The following is a 15142-nucleotide window of genomic DNA, read 5'->3' on the forward strand; positions in this document are numbered from 1 at the left end:
TGGCACCAACAACCATGCCACACTCAAAATTGCTTAAATCACCTTTCTCTCCCATTCTGACATTCAGTTTGGAGTTCAGGAGATTGTCTTGACCAGGACCACACCCCTAAATGCATTGAAGCCACTGCCATGTGATTGGTTGATTAGATAATTGCATTGAGAAATTGAACAGGTGCTCCTAATAAGCCTTTAGGTGAGTAAGTACAGGCTTTACACAGAGGTAATATGACAGTTTGTGTCCCGGTTGCAGTTAATGTTGTCAGGTTTTCCTGGTTATATAAACATTACATTAAACAAATAAATAAAGGCCAAATACAATTTTGTATTTCAACGTGTAACAACTATGTAATTAATGCTCTATTTATTAAAACCAAGTATCATCAATTTAGTTTTTTAAAACATTTTTACATCTATTCCAAAATAATAACTAAAGACTGTAAAAATTTAAACAATATGGTATTTTTAACTGATGTTCAGCTGTTCTTTCAGTAGTCAACTCTTTTTCAGATCATCAGTCATCAACCTAGTAGCGAACAAGGACCACGCACAAAAATAAGAGGTGGAATTTATAGTACAAACCAATCATATCTAGTCATAGCACGATTGAGGCATTGCCTCATTTCATGTGACTTTCCCCCATTCCTTCTCACGTTTTAGGGGGTCTGTTAAAACTCAAACGGCATGAGAGACACGGACTCCCGCTACAACTTTACCTGTTGGTGTCACTGTTGGACAGTGTTACTTTAGAAAAAAAAAATAGTTGAAAATGATTTAAATATGTTTTGATGTCACATTTTTGTTTTTATTTTTTGTAATATGGATGATTTTCTCATCCAATTTTTGAGTCTCTGCCTTCCTTGCCTCCTCCTAGGAAACACCCCTAGTTTACAGGAATGGTATAAAAACCATGAATTAAACAAATAATTCATTATTCATTAGATTCAAAAACCTGGCAAGCACTGATGGAGCATAGTGACTGGATCTGAAACCTCCAGATGACATGCAGATTAGATCCACCCTTTTTTAAGTTACTGAACCAGCTTTCGGCGCCGTGCGGCTCTCTCAGTGCGTATGACGTTACAGAAAACTAGTTGTCCAGCCTGGATCCATTCACATAGCAGAGCTTCTCCGAAAATCAGTTGCGAGTCTTGAATGTATGGATGTGTTTTTAATAGAATATGGTTGTCACTGCTATAAACTGTTGAGAAATATTATTTTCCTGCAAAGTGTAGTGCGTTAATGCACCCCTGATGCTCACAGGGGACTAATTTGAGACATGTTGCTACCTGTAAACTGCAATTGTTGGAATCTATACTCATTCATCATCATGTTTTGTTGAAGCTTCCTTTTGTTTCACAAAGCTCACGTTGTAGCCTATTCTGGAATTCTCTATTTAAAGCCCTAATGATGAAGCCTGAGCTGTGAAAGGCACAGTCAATCTGCCCTTGTTTGTCATCAAGAAAGTCTTTTGGGGTAGCTGATGAAGTGGGTCATTGTTTGAACTAGTTTGATTAGTTGATGTGTGTACATACAATCGTCTGAGACCAGTAAACGGTGGAACTGTTTAGAAGAAAAGAAGGTCATCACTACATTACAGAACTCATTCCTTCATTCAGTTAGTCTCTTTCATGCATCATCACAAAGTAGCATTGCTAGCTGATGTTGAACTTGGGTAGCACTGGACAATATTTTGCACTTCATTTTTTTTTAATCTAATTATTAACTTTGTGTCACTTTCAACTGTGCAATATTACCTTTTATTTGCATATTTATTTGTATGTTTGTGTTTATAGATTGTCTGTTTAAAAAAGGTTGGTTATTGTGTAAATACAGTTGGTTCATTATTATTAATATTGTAATAATTTTCACTCTATTCTATTCTTATTTTGTATTTTATTAGAGCTGCTGTAACAATGGAATTTCCCCAGTGTGGGCTTAATAAAGTTAATCAAATCAAATTTGTATGCATTCTGAAAAATATTTATCCTAGGGATGCTGATTGGTAAATGCAATTTTAACTAACTTTCTCAGGCATAACTAAAAGGTGTTTGCTATGACTAGTCCTGTAAGTCAAAATAAATAGTATCACTAATGTCTGAAGTACTATAGAGAGACTAAATATTTTATTTTATGGTTAACTGTAAAGTTTTAAAATTTCAGTTGGAAATTATGCTACACTGCTGCTAAGCCATTACTTGAGTGCTGTTATTTTTTTTATACATGTTTTGCTCGGTCTTATGCACAGTTTGCCACACTATTTTTTTTTCTAAGTATATCCCATTAACTGTGAAGACTGATGAATCTAGTGGATCTTTCTTTTCACTTAAATCACTCACATGTCTGTCGTTGTCTTTATAGACAAATGAGGTATACTTAGTCTCAGCTTTAGGAGCTACCATGCACTTTGTTGAATCAGAGCACTATTTTTATTTATTTTTTTCTGGCTCGTACTGTCCAAATAGGAACACAGAAAATGGTGCATATACTGTACACATATAGAGCACGGACTGACACAGAAGAGACTGGGCTTGGATTGTTCCCAGGTTTGTTAATTTAAATAAGAAAGGCATGAGACATAAGCTAGACTTTGCTCGCTTCATGCGTGACCAGGGTCCTCATTATTACAGTATGTCCATATCTAAAGCATTATTTGAGGGTTTGGTCAGTTTTCTGTGTGCCTGGCTCAGGCATATGTTCTCTCAGGCCTGTACTAAGTGCACCTTAGTGGTTAACACTGAATTCAACAGATAATTGTCAAGACCAAGTCACCCCATTCCACCCCACCAAGTTCATCTGTCATGTGTCATGGAGTTTGAGCCTCGTGTCCCTGCCTGCCAAAAGAGCAGATTGAGGAGCAGAACTGGAGCAGATCAAAGGTGTTGAAGTGGAAGAGAGAAGGTGGTTTTCCTCATATGGCAGGTCCAGTGAAGAAATAAAAAAGAAGGGAAAAGAGGTGGACCCGCACATGGGCACGGTTGAAACGCTGTCCGTTGGCTCTAGGGGTTCTGGAGCAGGGCCAGGCAGGGAGAGCCGTGATTGCATTCATCGCGTCGTCTGCTGATGATGCATTGCTCCTCTGACTCACACCCCCTCCCTTCCTTTTCTCTCCCCTCCCCTCCCTGCCTCAGGATGTGGTATGTTAGGTGCCTGTTACATGATGTGGAGCATTCTTGACTCTCAATGAGTCTACAGGATAGCGGCAAAGCCACACAACTTTCACATCAAAACAAAAAGTGATCCTGCTGGAAGTAGCCCTGTTCCTCTGTCCCAGAGGCATCCGGCGTTTGAGCAGGAATGGATATGACCTGAATAGGAAGCAGCTCAGAGAAGCTTTCTCACTATTCGATTTAGGGCACTTCAAATTACACACTGTCCCCTTGACAGCCCGTGCATGCTGCAGCGAGCAGCGGATGTTCCTGGACGAAACTCTGTAGCGGCAGAGCGTTGTGCTGGGAGGTCTTCCCAGGACTCTTGCGCAGGGTGCCTACTTCTTTTGGAAGCCAGGCATTTCTCCTCAATCTCTTTTTTAAGACAACTCCGAGCACTCTGGGGTCATGACTTTAGGACAATGTCTGATTCCAGCTTATGGACGATGCTCTCCAACTTTTCTATGACTCACTTTATCAGTGGAACAAGTCTGCGGCGCTCCAAAAGGTAATCAAGTTCAGGTTGATTGTGTGTAGTCTCTTTACAGTTTTGTGGGTTTGGGTTTATACGTTTTAGAACTTTATCAAGAATTAAGTGAGCTTAGGTTATCAACAAAACAATATGGTAATGCAGGTGCATTGTGTTACATTTCCTTTGTGAATTCTGCAGTACCGCTTGATTGTAATCAGGATGTTTTTGTTCGGTGCATGCGGCAGGCACAAAAGATGTTTACATACAGGAGTAATTACCATGCATTTGTCTATATATGAATGTGAATGTGAGGAAAATGAATTGTTCTTTAAATCCTCTTGAGGATTGCTGGCTGCCTCCATGTTATTTGGCGGATACAGTCGTGTAGACTGCTTTTGCAGTTGTGCTGAAATTGCGCTGTATCCTTTTCACCTCTCATGTGACAAGACCAAGCCTTTACCAATAGGCCAACCAGCCATAGAGATCTCTGCTATCAAGCATTCATGCGCATTTCTGTTTTTCCTTCTTGCACACATTTTAATCCTGTGAATGACCCATTTTACCATTGATGATACAGAGGATCCGATTAGTGTTAGTAAATCTGACTGAATCTGACTGTCATTTGTTTGAAGTGAATTAGTTGTGGAAAACATGCAAGGAAGATTGTGCATTGTGCTTTCTTCACAGTGCTGTTTATTGATTTGTACTGGGTGGAGGGTTCCGTAATCTGTCTTTGTGTAATAACTGTGATAATAACACTCAACTATGAAACCAAGAACAAGGCTTTCCTCATGTCTTAGTAAAATTATACAGTAACTAAATGTTACGTTGTGTATCTCTTCTTAATTCATAAAACTGACCTTGATTAGGCTCTTAGTTCCTCAGATATGTCCTTGAATTAAATCATGTTTTTAGAGTTTTTTTTTCTGACTATTGTTGACATTCTGAGTCTTCTGATATGTTGGCCATGAAGTTTGTTAACATGATATAAATTAGTGACACTTGCAAAGTAGTTTAGGCATTATATATTTTATTTTGTTTCATTTTTTGTATTGAATGGCATTGGCAGATACTGTGCAGATTGTACTTCAGGGCGATGGATGTTTCTCTAGTGCTTTATAAATTGGGTATCATATAATTCGCATTTTTTTTTTTTAGCATTAGCACTGAAATGAACTCAAAGTATTACTTTTATGATTTGGTAGAAAGTTAATAGAGTCAGGAAATGAATGTGAAAGAGAAAGGGGCACAAAAAAAAAAAAAAAGATATGACTGTATTCAAACGATACATTCCCAGGATTACTACTGCTGGAGCATGTGTTAAGCGCATGCACCAAATTGTCATATAATTTAACAGAGACTCTGTATGCAATGAACAATGATGGATTTAACTCTTTGTAAATTAAACAAATAACTCACTGAGGACAAGCCAAGACCATTAAAGAGACAACTTCACAATTGGCTTTTGTAACGTGACTTTAGTCACGTTACAAAATTTACACACTGTGACGGAAGCAAAATGTCTGTTGTCAAATAGCATAACATTGAATGATACTTTGATTCAGTCATTTTGTTGCTTTTTAGGGCTGGGTAATAAATATCGATTTCTCGATATTAATCGATTCTCATTTTTTACGAACCGATATCGATTCTTAAATCTCAAGAATTGATTAGTTATCCTGTTTCATTTGAATGAATGGAACATTCTATCGCAGCTGTGTGCATCCAACAAATCGCAATAATCTTTGTCCTTTGTTACTATTGATATGAAACAAAGTCTCAATTTTCAAATTACGTCCATTTTCTTTAGAAATTCAAAAACATAAATAATGTTTTGGCGCTGTGGCGTGAGATCGCTCTGGCGCAGCTCTAGAGAAGCAGCAGCGCTGATCTCTCTTCCGGCTTAATAATGCCAGTCACACCGCGAAATAAACATGAATGCGCATCTGAAAGTGTGTTAAAAGATAGAGTACAACTTATCGAAATCCGTATCATGTCACATTGATTCGCTCAATCTGTGTTTCAACCGTGGAAAGACGTCAGTTAAACAGCTTGTAATCAATGTCATTACAACATATGTTGCTATCGTCATATTTACCTCAGAAAACCCACATAAACTCGTTAGTCAGCTAGAAAAAAATAACTCTAAAGAGTTATATATATATATATATATATATATATATTGTAAATATATACACCATATTACATATGAATTATAATCTTAATGTTCTTCAATATTTAATGCATATTTGAATAAATCTGGCAAGTTTTTATGATGGCCACCATTTAAATGTTTATGTTTTACTGTATATATTCTTCTTATTATAAAAATAAATAAAAGTGTAATTTAAATGTTTGTATAGCTACAAAACAGTTAATTATTACCTTCATATTAGGCTAATGAAGCATTATAGGCTACAACTAGACTCCCATAATTTACAACATTAGTTAGGAGATTTGATTTCCTTGAGAAAATTTGCCATTTATTTTAACTGATATCCAAAATAATCAACATTGAATCGAATCGGAATCGAAATCGAATCGAATTGCAAGCTTGTGAATCGAAATTGAATCGAATTGTGAAATTTTGTCAATACCCAGCCCTATTGCTTATACTCATTTATGTGTTGGTTTTTGTCCAGATGTAGCATGAGTTATTGAATTGTCATCATAGTTACAGTAAGAAGTATTGAGCTGAGCACTGTTCATTTCTAATCTGCCTGTGTGTAAGAGCTGTATAAATAGCAAAATCTGATCCTCTTTAACTGAGCGCTCATGAACCAGATATTATACTGAACCCTGCCTCACATTTAAAGAGGTCTTTTCTTCCTCTTTTAAAGTAACTTTCACAGCTGAAAATTCTTTCATGGGTCCAAAACACCATTTATCGCAAAAACAGCTTTTTGTGAGATCACAAAAGTGTCTTCAAATGTTCACTGCACATATCCAAAGTTACACAATTTTACATATCTGAAGTCTAAGGGTCAGATTAAATGTGAAAAATGGTCATGGACAACGAAAGTGCAACTATATTTGTATGCAAGAAACCTTGTGGTGGGCTAAACTATTAAAACAAAATGGTACGCAAATGTATAATATGACCCCTGTAAAGTGCTTTATTGCTTTATTGAGTTATATAAGAGTCATAGAGTCATCTAATGCTCCACCTGCAGTAAAATTATTTAAATGGTTTTGGATTTTCTAGCATACAGTATATTCAAATATCCTATTATTCAAAGACATCATGGTTTGTCGTATTTTTTTCGATGTTTCATTAATCATATTCGTCTGCACTGGTAGGTCTTGCTCAAATAATTATGATTGTTGCCTAATTCATCTTAGTTCACTAAAAGCTGGAAAGTGTTTCTTGTTTTCCTAAAACCATGCACATTTTCAGCCCGTGTGTACACCTATCTAACTCAGAGAGCTCTTTCTTAACCTTCATTTCCATAATAAGCTGTGGCAAACACATATTTCTCATGGCCTTTTCTTTAATACAGTATTCATGCTTTCAAGTGAGATAGGATAAGTTATGAATCATAGAGAAGGTTATAGTTCATAGTTCACATCCAATGTATGCAAAAGAGCAGCCTGGATATTGTGTTAAATGCATACTTTTTGGTTCCTCAAAAAAAACTTGAAAGTGAGTATGATGATGGAATTTTTTATTTCTGGGCGAACTATTCCTTTAACACCCACCATGAATATGATAGATTCACTGACAGTTGACTCTTTGCTGAGGTGTTGATCACAAGGGCTTTGCAATGTCATCAGTGATGTCTGCCAGGCTGCCATTTAGACACCAGCTTTGGGTTCAATGACTAGAGAAGAAACCAGAGTCACATGTTCAATTCCCCTCTAGGATTTCACCCTGTCCTCCACTACTGTGCTGCTAAAGAATCACTATTCCAATTGCCCACACTTGGGGTTAGGGATTTTTTTTTGCATAGATATGTGCCATATGTGTTACTATTATTAAGCTATCAAAATTAGTTTTCAGTGGAGCAGATGAAAAATAATGTTATACAGCAGTTAGAACATTATAAAGACTTGAGGTTGTGCTCTTTTGACATATTTCAGAAGCAAAAGCCTCTAAGTCTGTCTAAGTGTTTGTTTAATATTAACATTTTTATCAGGCTCCTCTATGTATAGACCATTTTGCAAGATGTAAACAAAACTGGTCCAGAAGCACTTCCTGTTTCAGTTTTTTAACACTGCATAAAAGCTGGGATAAATTACAACCAACAGAACATATAAAACTGAATCAAAAAGTTAAACAAACATCTTTAAGATTTTTTCTTTACATGTGAAATAAAGAAAACAGTTACAAACTGAAACAGGAAGTGTTTCTGGACCAGTGTTTACATCTTGCAAACTGATCTATAGGTTTCTCCCGGCATTTCTGAATGGGCTGAGTTTGGGATTTAGTAAAAAAGTATTTGAAGTGAAAGTATTTGATGAACATATACGATGTGTGAAGAGCCTATACTCAAAATGATCTCATTTTTGACTCTTTAGAGGAGGCTTTTGCATCAGTGGTCTTTTGTATGGTAAGACAATAAGTAATCAGTTACCAATGTTCAGTAGTCTCCCAGACACCTTAGCAATGCCCTTACATGGCAAGTGAGGTTTCCAAGGGCAAACACAAAAATCAAGTTCTCTATAATATACATTTTGGGACGTTTAATGGTCGGTAATGCTTGTAAATTTGTGTATTTTCCAGATGTATTTTGTGTACTTGTATGTGTGTGTGGTTCTGGTAAACTCAATGTTATGGGGACAAAATGTCCCCTCAAAGATGGCAATATCCAAAATCATTGACCTTGTGGGGACATTTTTAGTCCCCATGAGGAAAACAGCTGTGATGTTTTCTGAAAATCTAAAAATGCAGTTTTCTGTGATGGGTAGTAGGTTTAGAGATTGGGGTTAGAATACACAGTTTGTACAGTATACAAATTGTTGGATTGTCACCCACACCAAAACACAATGGTGTTTTGCATGTATGGCCTATAGGCTGTGACATGTTTTAGCTTCAAAACTAAGAATTTCACCAAAATATGAAAACTTTTTGGCTCTGTTTGTTTTGTAGGGTACCTACAATATTCTAAGATAAGATTCTTAAACACTGAATCGTAGTGATACATGACAACCAGCCAAAGTGCAAACGCAGATTTGAATTTTGCAGTTGATCACATGACTCACTGAATGTTCTAATCACATTATCAAAAGTAAAAATATTATTTTTTGTCTTTTGGAAGCTGCATTCAAATCCATTTGGCTCAAAACCTGAGGGGGCACATGGTTGAATGGGCCCCTGGTGCATGAATTTGCCCCTGGCATAGATTGTGAATGTGAAATGGTGTTAAATAATTCACTAAGATCATGTACACTAGAAATTTTCATGATCTTATTTTTTCTTGGCATGTTCACAGAGCAGTGTTCGAGGAAACTATATTTGCTATTTACCAATGCAGTTCTAAAATAAAATCAATTGTCTATAATTACAAAACGGTTAGTTCCAATCCTTGATTCTGATTGGTCAATAGCTGTGCTTTATTCACGATAAAACACGGCTATGACCGCTTCACCCAACGGTTCTATTTATCACTGCGCCCTTAGCAACCACAATTTGGAGAGACTTCTAAAAATATGAAATGTCATGCTGAAGTGCTGAAATGTAACATTGAGACATTCGAGAAGACTCGTAATGTAAAAAAAAAAAATACAGTGCCGCAAACCCAACGGGCAGTGAAATGCTTCGGTGACTGGTGTAGTGAAAAGGGTTGCAGCATAGATTTTAAACAAATCACCAAGACGGAACTCAACGCACTTATCCGTGACAACTACGGAACTGTCAGAAGGTCCAAAGGAGAAAAATATGGGATCAGTAGCTATGTAGCGTTACGTGCGGGTCTGAACAGATTCCTGAATGATCCACCTTTGAGTTTGTCCTGGTGTCTGATGAGAGACGGCGAATTCACCTCATCCAATAATGTTTTCGTTGGAATCGTAAAGACAATGAGAAGAGAGGGTCGTGATAAACAGAGCATCACACACCGATTTCTACTAAAGATCTCAGAACTATAAAACAGTCCGATGTGCTTAAACCTAACACACCTGTCAATACACCAGTCACCGAAGTATTTCACTGCCCATTGGGTTTGCTGCACGGTATTTTTTTTTTCATTATGAGTCTTCTCGAATGTACGTATCAATGTTGCATTTCAGCATGACGGTTCGTATTTGTAGAAGTCTCTTCAAATTGTTCCTCAAACCACTTATCCATCATCATGCCACCTAGTAAATCAAAATTTACTTTAAACATTTTAGCCTTTTTAAATTATGTCTGTGAGTGGACATAAGTGTAAAACTTCAGACAGAAAACACCGCTGACAGCGCTGAGCCCCAACTAAAGAGGACTGCGTTAAATATCACCACAGTGGAGCCGATTGAAACGAGACAAATATTTAATGTGTGCACAATAAACGGAGATGTTCAAATAAATTTAAATAAACAACAATAAATAAAGTATCTTTTGTTAGGCAGCATTTTAGCAACTAAATTAATAACTATATTAAAGTCCTAACTGTTATCTATCAAAATATGTGCCCTTGTTTTTATTTTTATTAGGGGTTCAAGCACAAAGTGCTGAAACCCTATTGTTATTGTTAATTTACCCATCATGCAACATTCTCCATGTAAAACTGATCGTGCAGGACGAACCGTAAGTCCTAGAGACTTGAAACTTTGTGGGCTGGTAGTACTCACACCACCGACAGCGTCACAAAGGCATGCCCCGATCGGCCTCACGGGGGTGCTACAGCGGGCAAAAGTACGATATGGCTCATAACTCCTCAACCGTCGGGCGTAGGCTCAAGTGTCTTATATCGTTGGAATCCTTGGCTCCAGCCGGACAAGATGCATGCCTTGGATTGGCTTGCCCTTCGGGCACCAATTTCGAGTAAATTGCGTTTTTTTTTTTTAAAAAAAACATACTTTTGAGAACTACTCCTACGTTTTTGGCCCGATCTGAACCAAACCACTGCAGAAATGTTCTCTGGAGTCTGACTGTCTATAATCATCAAAATAAATAAATAAATAAATAAATAATCACAATTTCAATTGTCGGTCACTAAGGGGAAGCAAAATGTTTGATGGCACCAGAGCCACTTTTACTAAAACGGTTATAACTTGTGAAAGGAATGAAATATTTTCGCTAAATATGGGACACGTGTTCATGAGCTCATTTTGAGGTCACATGAAAAAAATTGCGACGATTGGCCACTTGGTGGCGTTATAACAGGGGAAAAAATCTTGAAAATGGCTATTACCGCACCCAACCATTAGTCGAATAAAAATTGGCATGCAGTCTGTTTGTCCAGGGTACCTTGATAGTCTATGAGAACATTGGCGTATCTCAATAAAAACTCAGTATACATCATCACCACAATGCCCTGATGGAGCCTGAGAATTTTCAACCCAGCTTTTTTTTCACGGGAGTGCCCTCTTTATACTCCTGAATCCTTGCCGAGTCCAATGATACCAAACATGCCAGGTTTTGCCTTGTGGTTTTTGTAACGGTATTATTTAGAGGTTTAAAACTTAAAAAAAAAAAATATTGTTATCTTCAAAGGCGTTAGTTCGATCAAGATAAAAAAAAAAAAAAAAAAAAAAAAAAACAGGCAATTTGAAAACAGGCATATTGCTTTAGTGATTGACATAATGCCCAAATGTAAATAAGTTTCTAAACTTCAAAACGAAATGAAATATTTACAACAAATTTGACATATATATTTGCACACTTGAGGACTACTAAAAAAGTGGTGCAGATCAGGCAAGACAAGGTACTATAACTATCAAAAAAAATTCAGTTATATTTCCCTAAGTAAATTGCATGTATTGGCTGTAAATGTTGTTTGCTATGTTCTGATTTCATTTGTTTATTTGGATCCCCATTAGCCTTCTCTTCCTGGGGTCCCAGCTATCAAATAAAAATAATACATTTAATCAAAAACAATAAAAAGTTAGGTCAATGAACCTATCATTCATTCAAAATATCAAAATCAACAATTTACAATTTAACAATATAGTGCTATTAAATGTTCCTTAAAATATTTTTTAAACTCATTTTCCTCATTAAAAAATGTGTAATATCAATGGTAAATCCTTCCATAGTTTCATTCTTCTATACATTACAGTCCGATGTTTTGTAGTGGTTTTCGAAACAGGAAATAAAAAAACATCTCTTTTATGCATGCCTGGTGTTAAAACATGAGTAGCACTACTATACAACAATTGAGAGTACAGAAAATTAGGAATTCTAGACACAGAAATATTTCTTATAAAACAAAGCAGAGACAATCTTTCACCAGTAGGCTACATTCTTATTCTTACATTTGTTAATGCACTCAACCAAACCACTGGGCTATATTCTAAGCTAGAACCATTGTTTTAGAAATACAGTTGTATCCCAGGTATCCCAGGCCACCAGTAAATGACTTGAGAGTTGGAAAAAGTTAAGAAAAAGAAAGAATTAATGTCCTGAAAGTCAAGGTGGAGTATTGGGAGGAATTCTGAATCATTGTGTTTTGAGTCAAATCTAATATCTCATTACATTTCTTTTTGTGGTTCAATGACTGAATGTGTATTTTTTTTAATTATTATTATTAAAAGTTATTTGAGTCAAGGTGAAAGAAACAGATGCAGTATTGGGTTGGAGAGTTTTTATTTTTCTTCACAAATTTTATGAAATGGCGGAACTTCACTAAATTGAATCATTATTGAATCATTCATCCCAAAAGAAACGGTAGGGTGTAATGGTTCACAAAATCCACGGTTCAGTGTATACGATTTTGTATATGATACACTGGTGTCACGGTTCAGTTCGTTTTACATACAACAAAAAGAAAGAAATGCCAAAGAAATGTTCTCTGAATTTTTTTTTCTTTTTAAATTAAAACTACCATCATAAAGTATGATCATTTTTTTTTTACTTTGAGCAAAGATGGAGCTATACTTGACTCTTCTTAGGAACATATAAAACAAAAACAGCTCCTTGAAAAAAAATGTAATGTAATATTGTAATAGTTATAAACTACGGTTTATGTTTTATTTCAGATTAACATTTTAGGGTAGCAATTTTATTCATAATGTCGATATAAAACCGACGTAACGTAACTTGAAAGTATTTTAGCCTAACTTACTATTCCTGCCAAACTTCCATGGTTACATTTAGTGTTTCTACAGTAAATCCATGGTGTTGCTGATCTGTGAATACTGGATAGTTCATTCAATGTTTCACACTGTTTCTTCCTGGTTTCCACATCATTGCTGTTTGATCCATAAATAACAGAGACATCTGAATCCTTCTCACCACATTCTTCACTGCATTTTTTTAATATGTGCATGTTTGTCCACTAAAAAGATACTTAAGATGAACTTACTTATAAATATCAATCCAACCTATACTATTTACATTTGCGCAAAATGATTCTTTACTGAATCTCTTATATGATGTTTAATAAATTACCTTTGGTTTCCTCCATTTTCTAAGTGTTTACTTTCTTGCAAAATAAAACTTTTTGTCTTTAAATTCGTTTGTGCTTAAAGGGCTTAAATGCTTGAACCCCGATAAATGCTGCTTGCAGCTTTAATTTTATCTGTTATTTTGCTGAGAGATAAGCTATGCCTATTTGTGTGAGGAAATTTTACAAATTTTGTGTTGTAAAAAATAAAAAGAATGAGACAAAGTTTGAGAATGGTTTGTTGTTTTTATTTGAGCTTTCCTGCATATTACACATTGGAACGTTGTTGTTCACAGTCAGGGACTATATTTTTCTAGCGGAAGGAATGTTTTTATTGATTTAACTACATGAAAGTTGCATTAATACATTGCTTTTTACTTTAATATTGTGTGGCAACTATTTTATAAAAGCAATAAGGTACTCGAGGCAAGTGCTGTATCGTGAATAAGTAATGGCTGAAGGGGTTGCAGGCACTCCGCTTCGCGTCGTGCCTAACAACGCCCTTCAGCCGTTACTTATTCGCGATACAGTACCTTATTGCTTACTGGTACATCTGTCGTCATTTACATTTGCTACAGTGATACTTTATGTAATGAGAGATGCACAAATAAGGTATTAATGCCTCTCAAATAGTCTTGCTGTTGTCATTTTTCTGTAACACAGTGGTCTGTTCACAAAACACAATTTTTTGGTTTGTTTTTCTAGCTGCAGAACAAGCAACAGAAAAAGTCTTATAGGGAGTGGACAGTCATCAGCCCTTCCTCGACCTCACTCACCTCTGTCATCACACACAGGTAACCGGTTCAGTGCGTTTCTCTGTTTGTGTATGTACACAAATACTTATGGTTTTGATGTCCGTTCGAGTGACCCTTGGATTTTATTTCACAGTATTGTCCTGCCCATAGTGAAATATCATTGATCCACAAAACCACAAATATAATGAATACAGCTTCATCAACCTTTTGATTGGCTCCTTTCTTGGAAATGTGTTGCTTCACACTTTATTAGGGCAAAATCTAATTCATACCTATATTACAGAGAGCTGTCTTTTGTACCACGGCCTGGTCCATAAAACCTAATGTGTCTGAGCAGCAGTCTTTTGTCTAATTCACGAGCTGTCTGCTAGATCTTCGTCTTACTCATTCTGCCGACTGTGCACACACTGCCCCTTTGCTCTATTGGAAACCTTTAAAGAGCATTCAGCATTACTGTTGATTTAATTACAGTGTATTAATCTGATTAAATGTCACTTTAGTTTTATAGTCTTGAAATCTAGAGGCAGTCAACTGGCTCATAACAGCATGTGCTCTCAGATGCCATTTAGAATAGCATTTATAGACTTGAGTTCTGAATTATATGATAAAGTTTAATACATTTATAAGTTGATTTACAATACTGTTCAAAATTTGGGGTAAGTAAGTTTAAAAAAAATTGAAAGAAGTTTCTTCACCAAGGCACCGTTTATTTGATCAAAAATACAGTAAAAACATTAATATTGTGAAATATTATTGAATATACAGTGCTGGTCAGAATTATTTGCCTCCTTGGTAAATATGATCAAAGATGGCTGAATTGAAAGTGGGGAGGAAATCACATTAAGAACTAAATGTTTTTTCTCCAAAACACGTTGGGAACAATTATTTGCCCCCTTTTATTAAATACTTTTTGCAACCTTGTTTTTCCAAGATAACAACTCTGAGTCTTCCTATATAATGCCTGATGAGTTTGGAGAACCAAATGGGGAAAACCATTCCTCCATGCAGAATCTCTCCAGATCCTTCAGATTCACAGATCCATGTTTGCGCTTCTTCTCTTCAGTTCAGCCTACTCATATTCTATAGGGTTCAGGCCTGGCACTGGGATGGCCGTTGCAGATGCTTTTGTGCTCAGTGACCCATTTTTGTTTTGAAACCATTTTGATGTTTGTTTTTGGATCACTGTCCTGTTGGAAGATCCAAACATGGCCTGTTATAAGATTTCTATAGCATAGTCTGTCAGGG

At 36.2% G+C, this 15142-nt stretch overlaps 1 protein-coding gene across 16 annotated transcripts in view; it reads left to right on the top strand.

Annotated features, from left to right (window-relative positions):
- Positions 1–15142, top strand: part of mast4 (microtubule associated serine/threonine kinase family member 4) — a 200744-nt gene that overhangs the window by 139013 nt on the left and 46589 nt on the right. For 15 of the 16 annotated variants that reach the window (XM_089129959.1, XM_089129960.1, XM_089129945.1 and 12 more), the window contains one exon: positions 13848–13936. In XM_089129959.1, coding sequence (XP_088986085.1) covers positions 13848–13936 — 89 coding nt within the window. Of the gene's footprint in view, positions 1–2539; positions 3655–13847; positions 13937–15142 lie in introns of those variants that run through there. The other variant, XM_089129954.1, reaches the window with a different exon arrangement.

Source organism: Pimephales promelas, chromosome 4 (assembly GCF_988280905.1).
Source record: "Pimephales promelas chromosome 4, fPimPro1.hap1.1, whole genome shotgun sequence".
Lineage (NCBI taxonomy): Eukaryota > Metazoa > Chordata > Actinopteri > Cypriniformes > Leuciscidae > Pimephales > Pimephales promelas.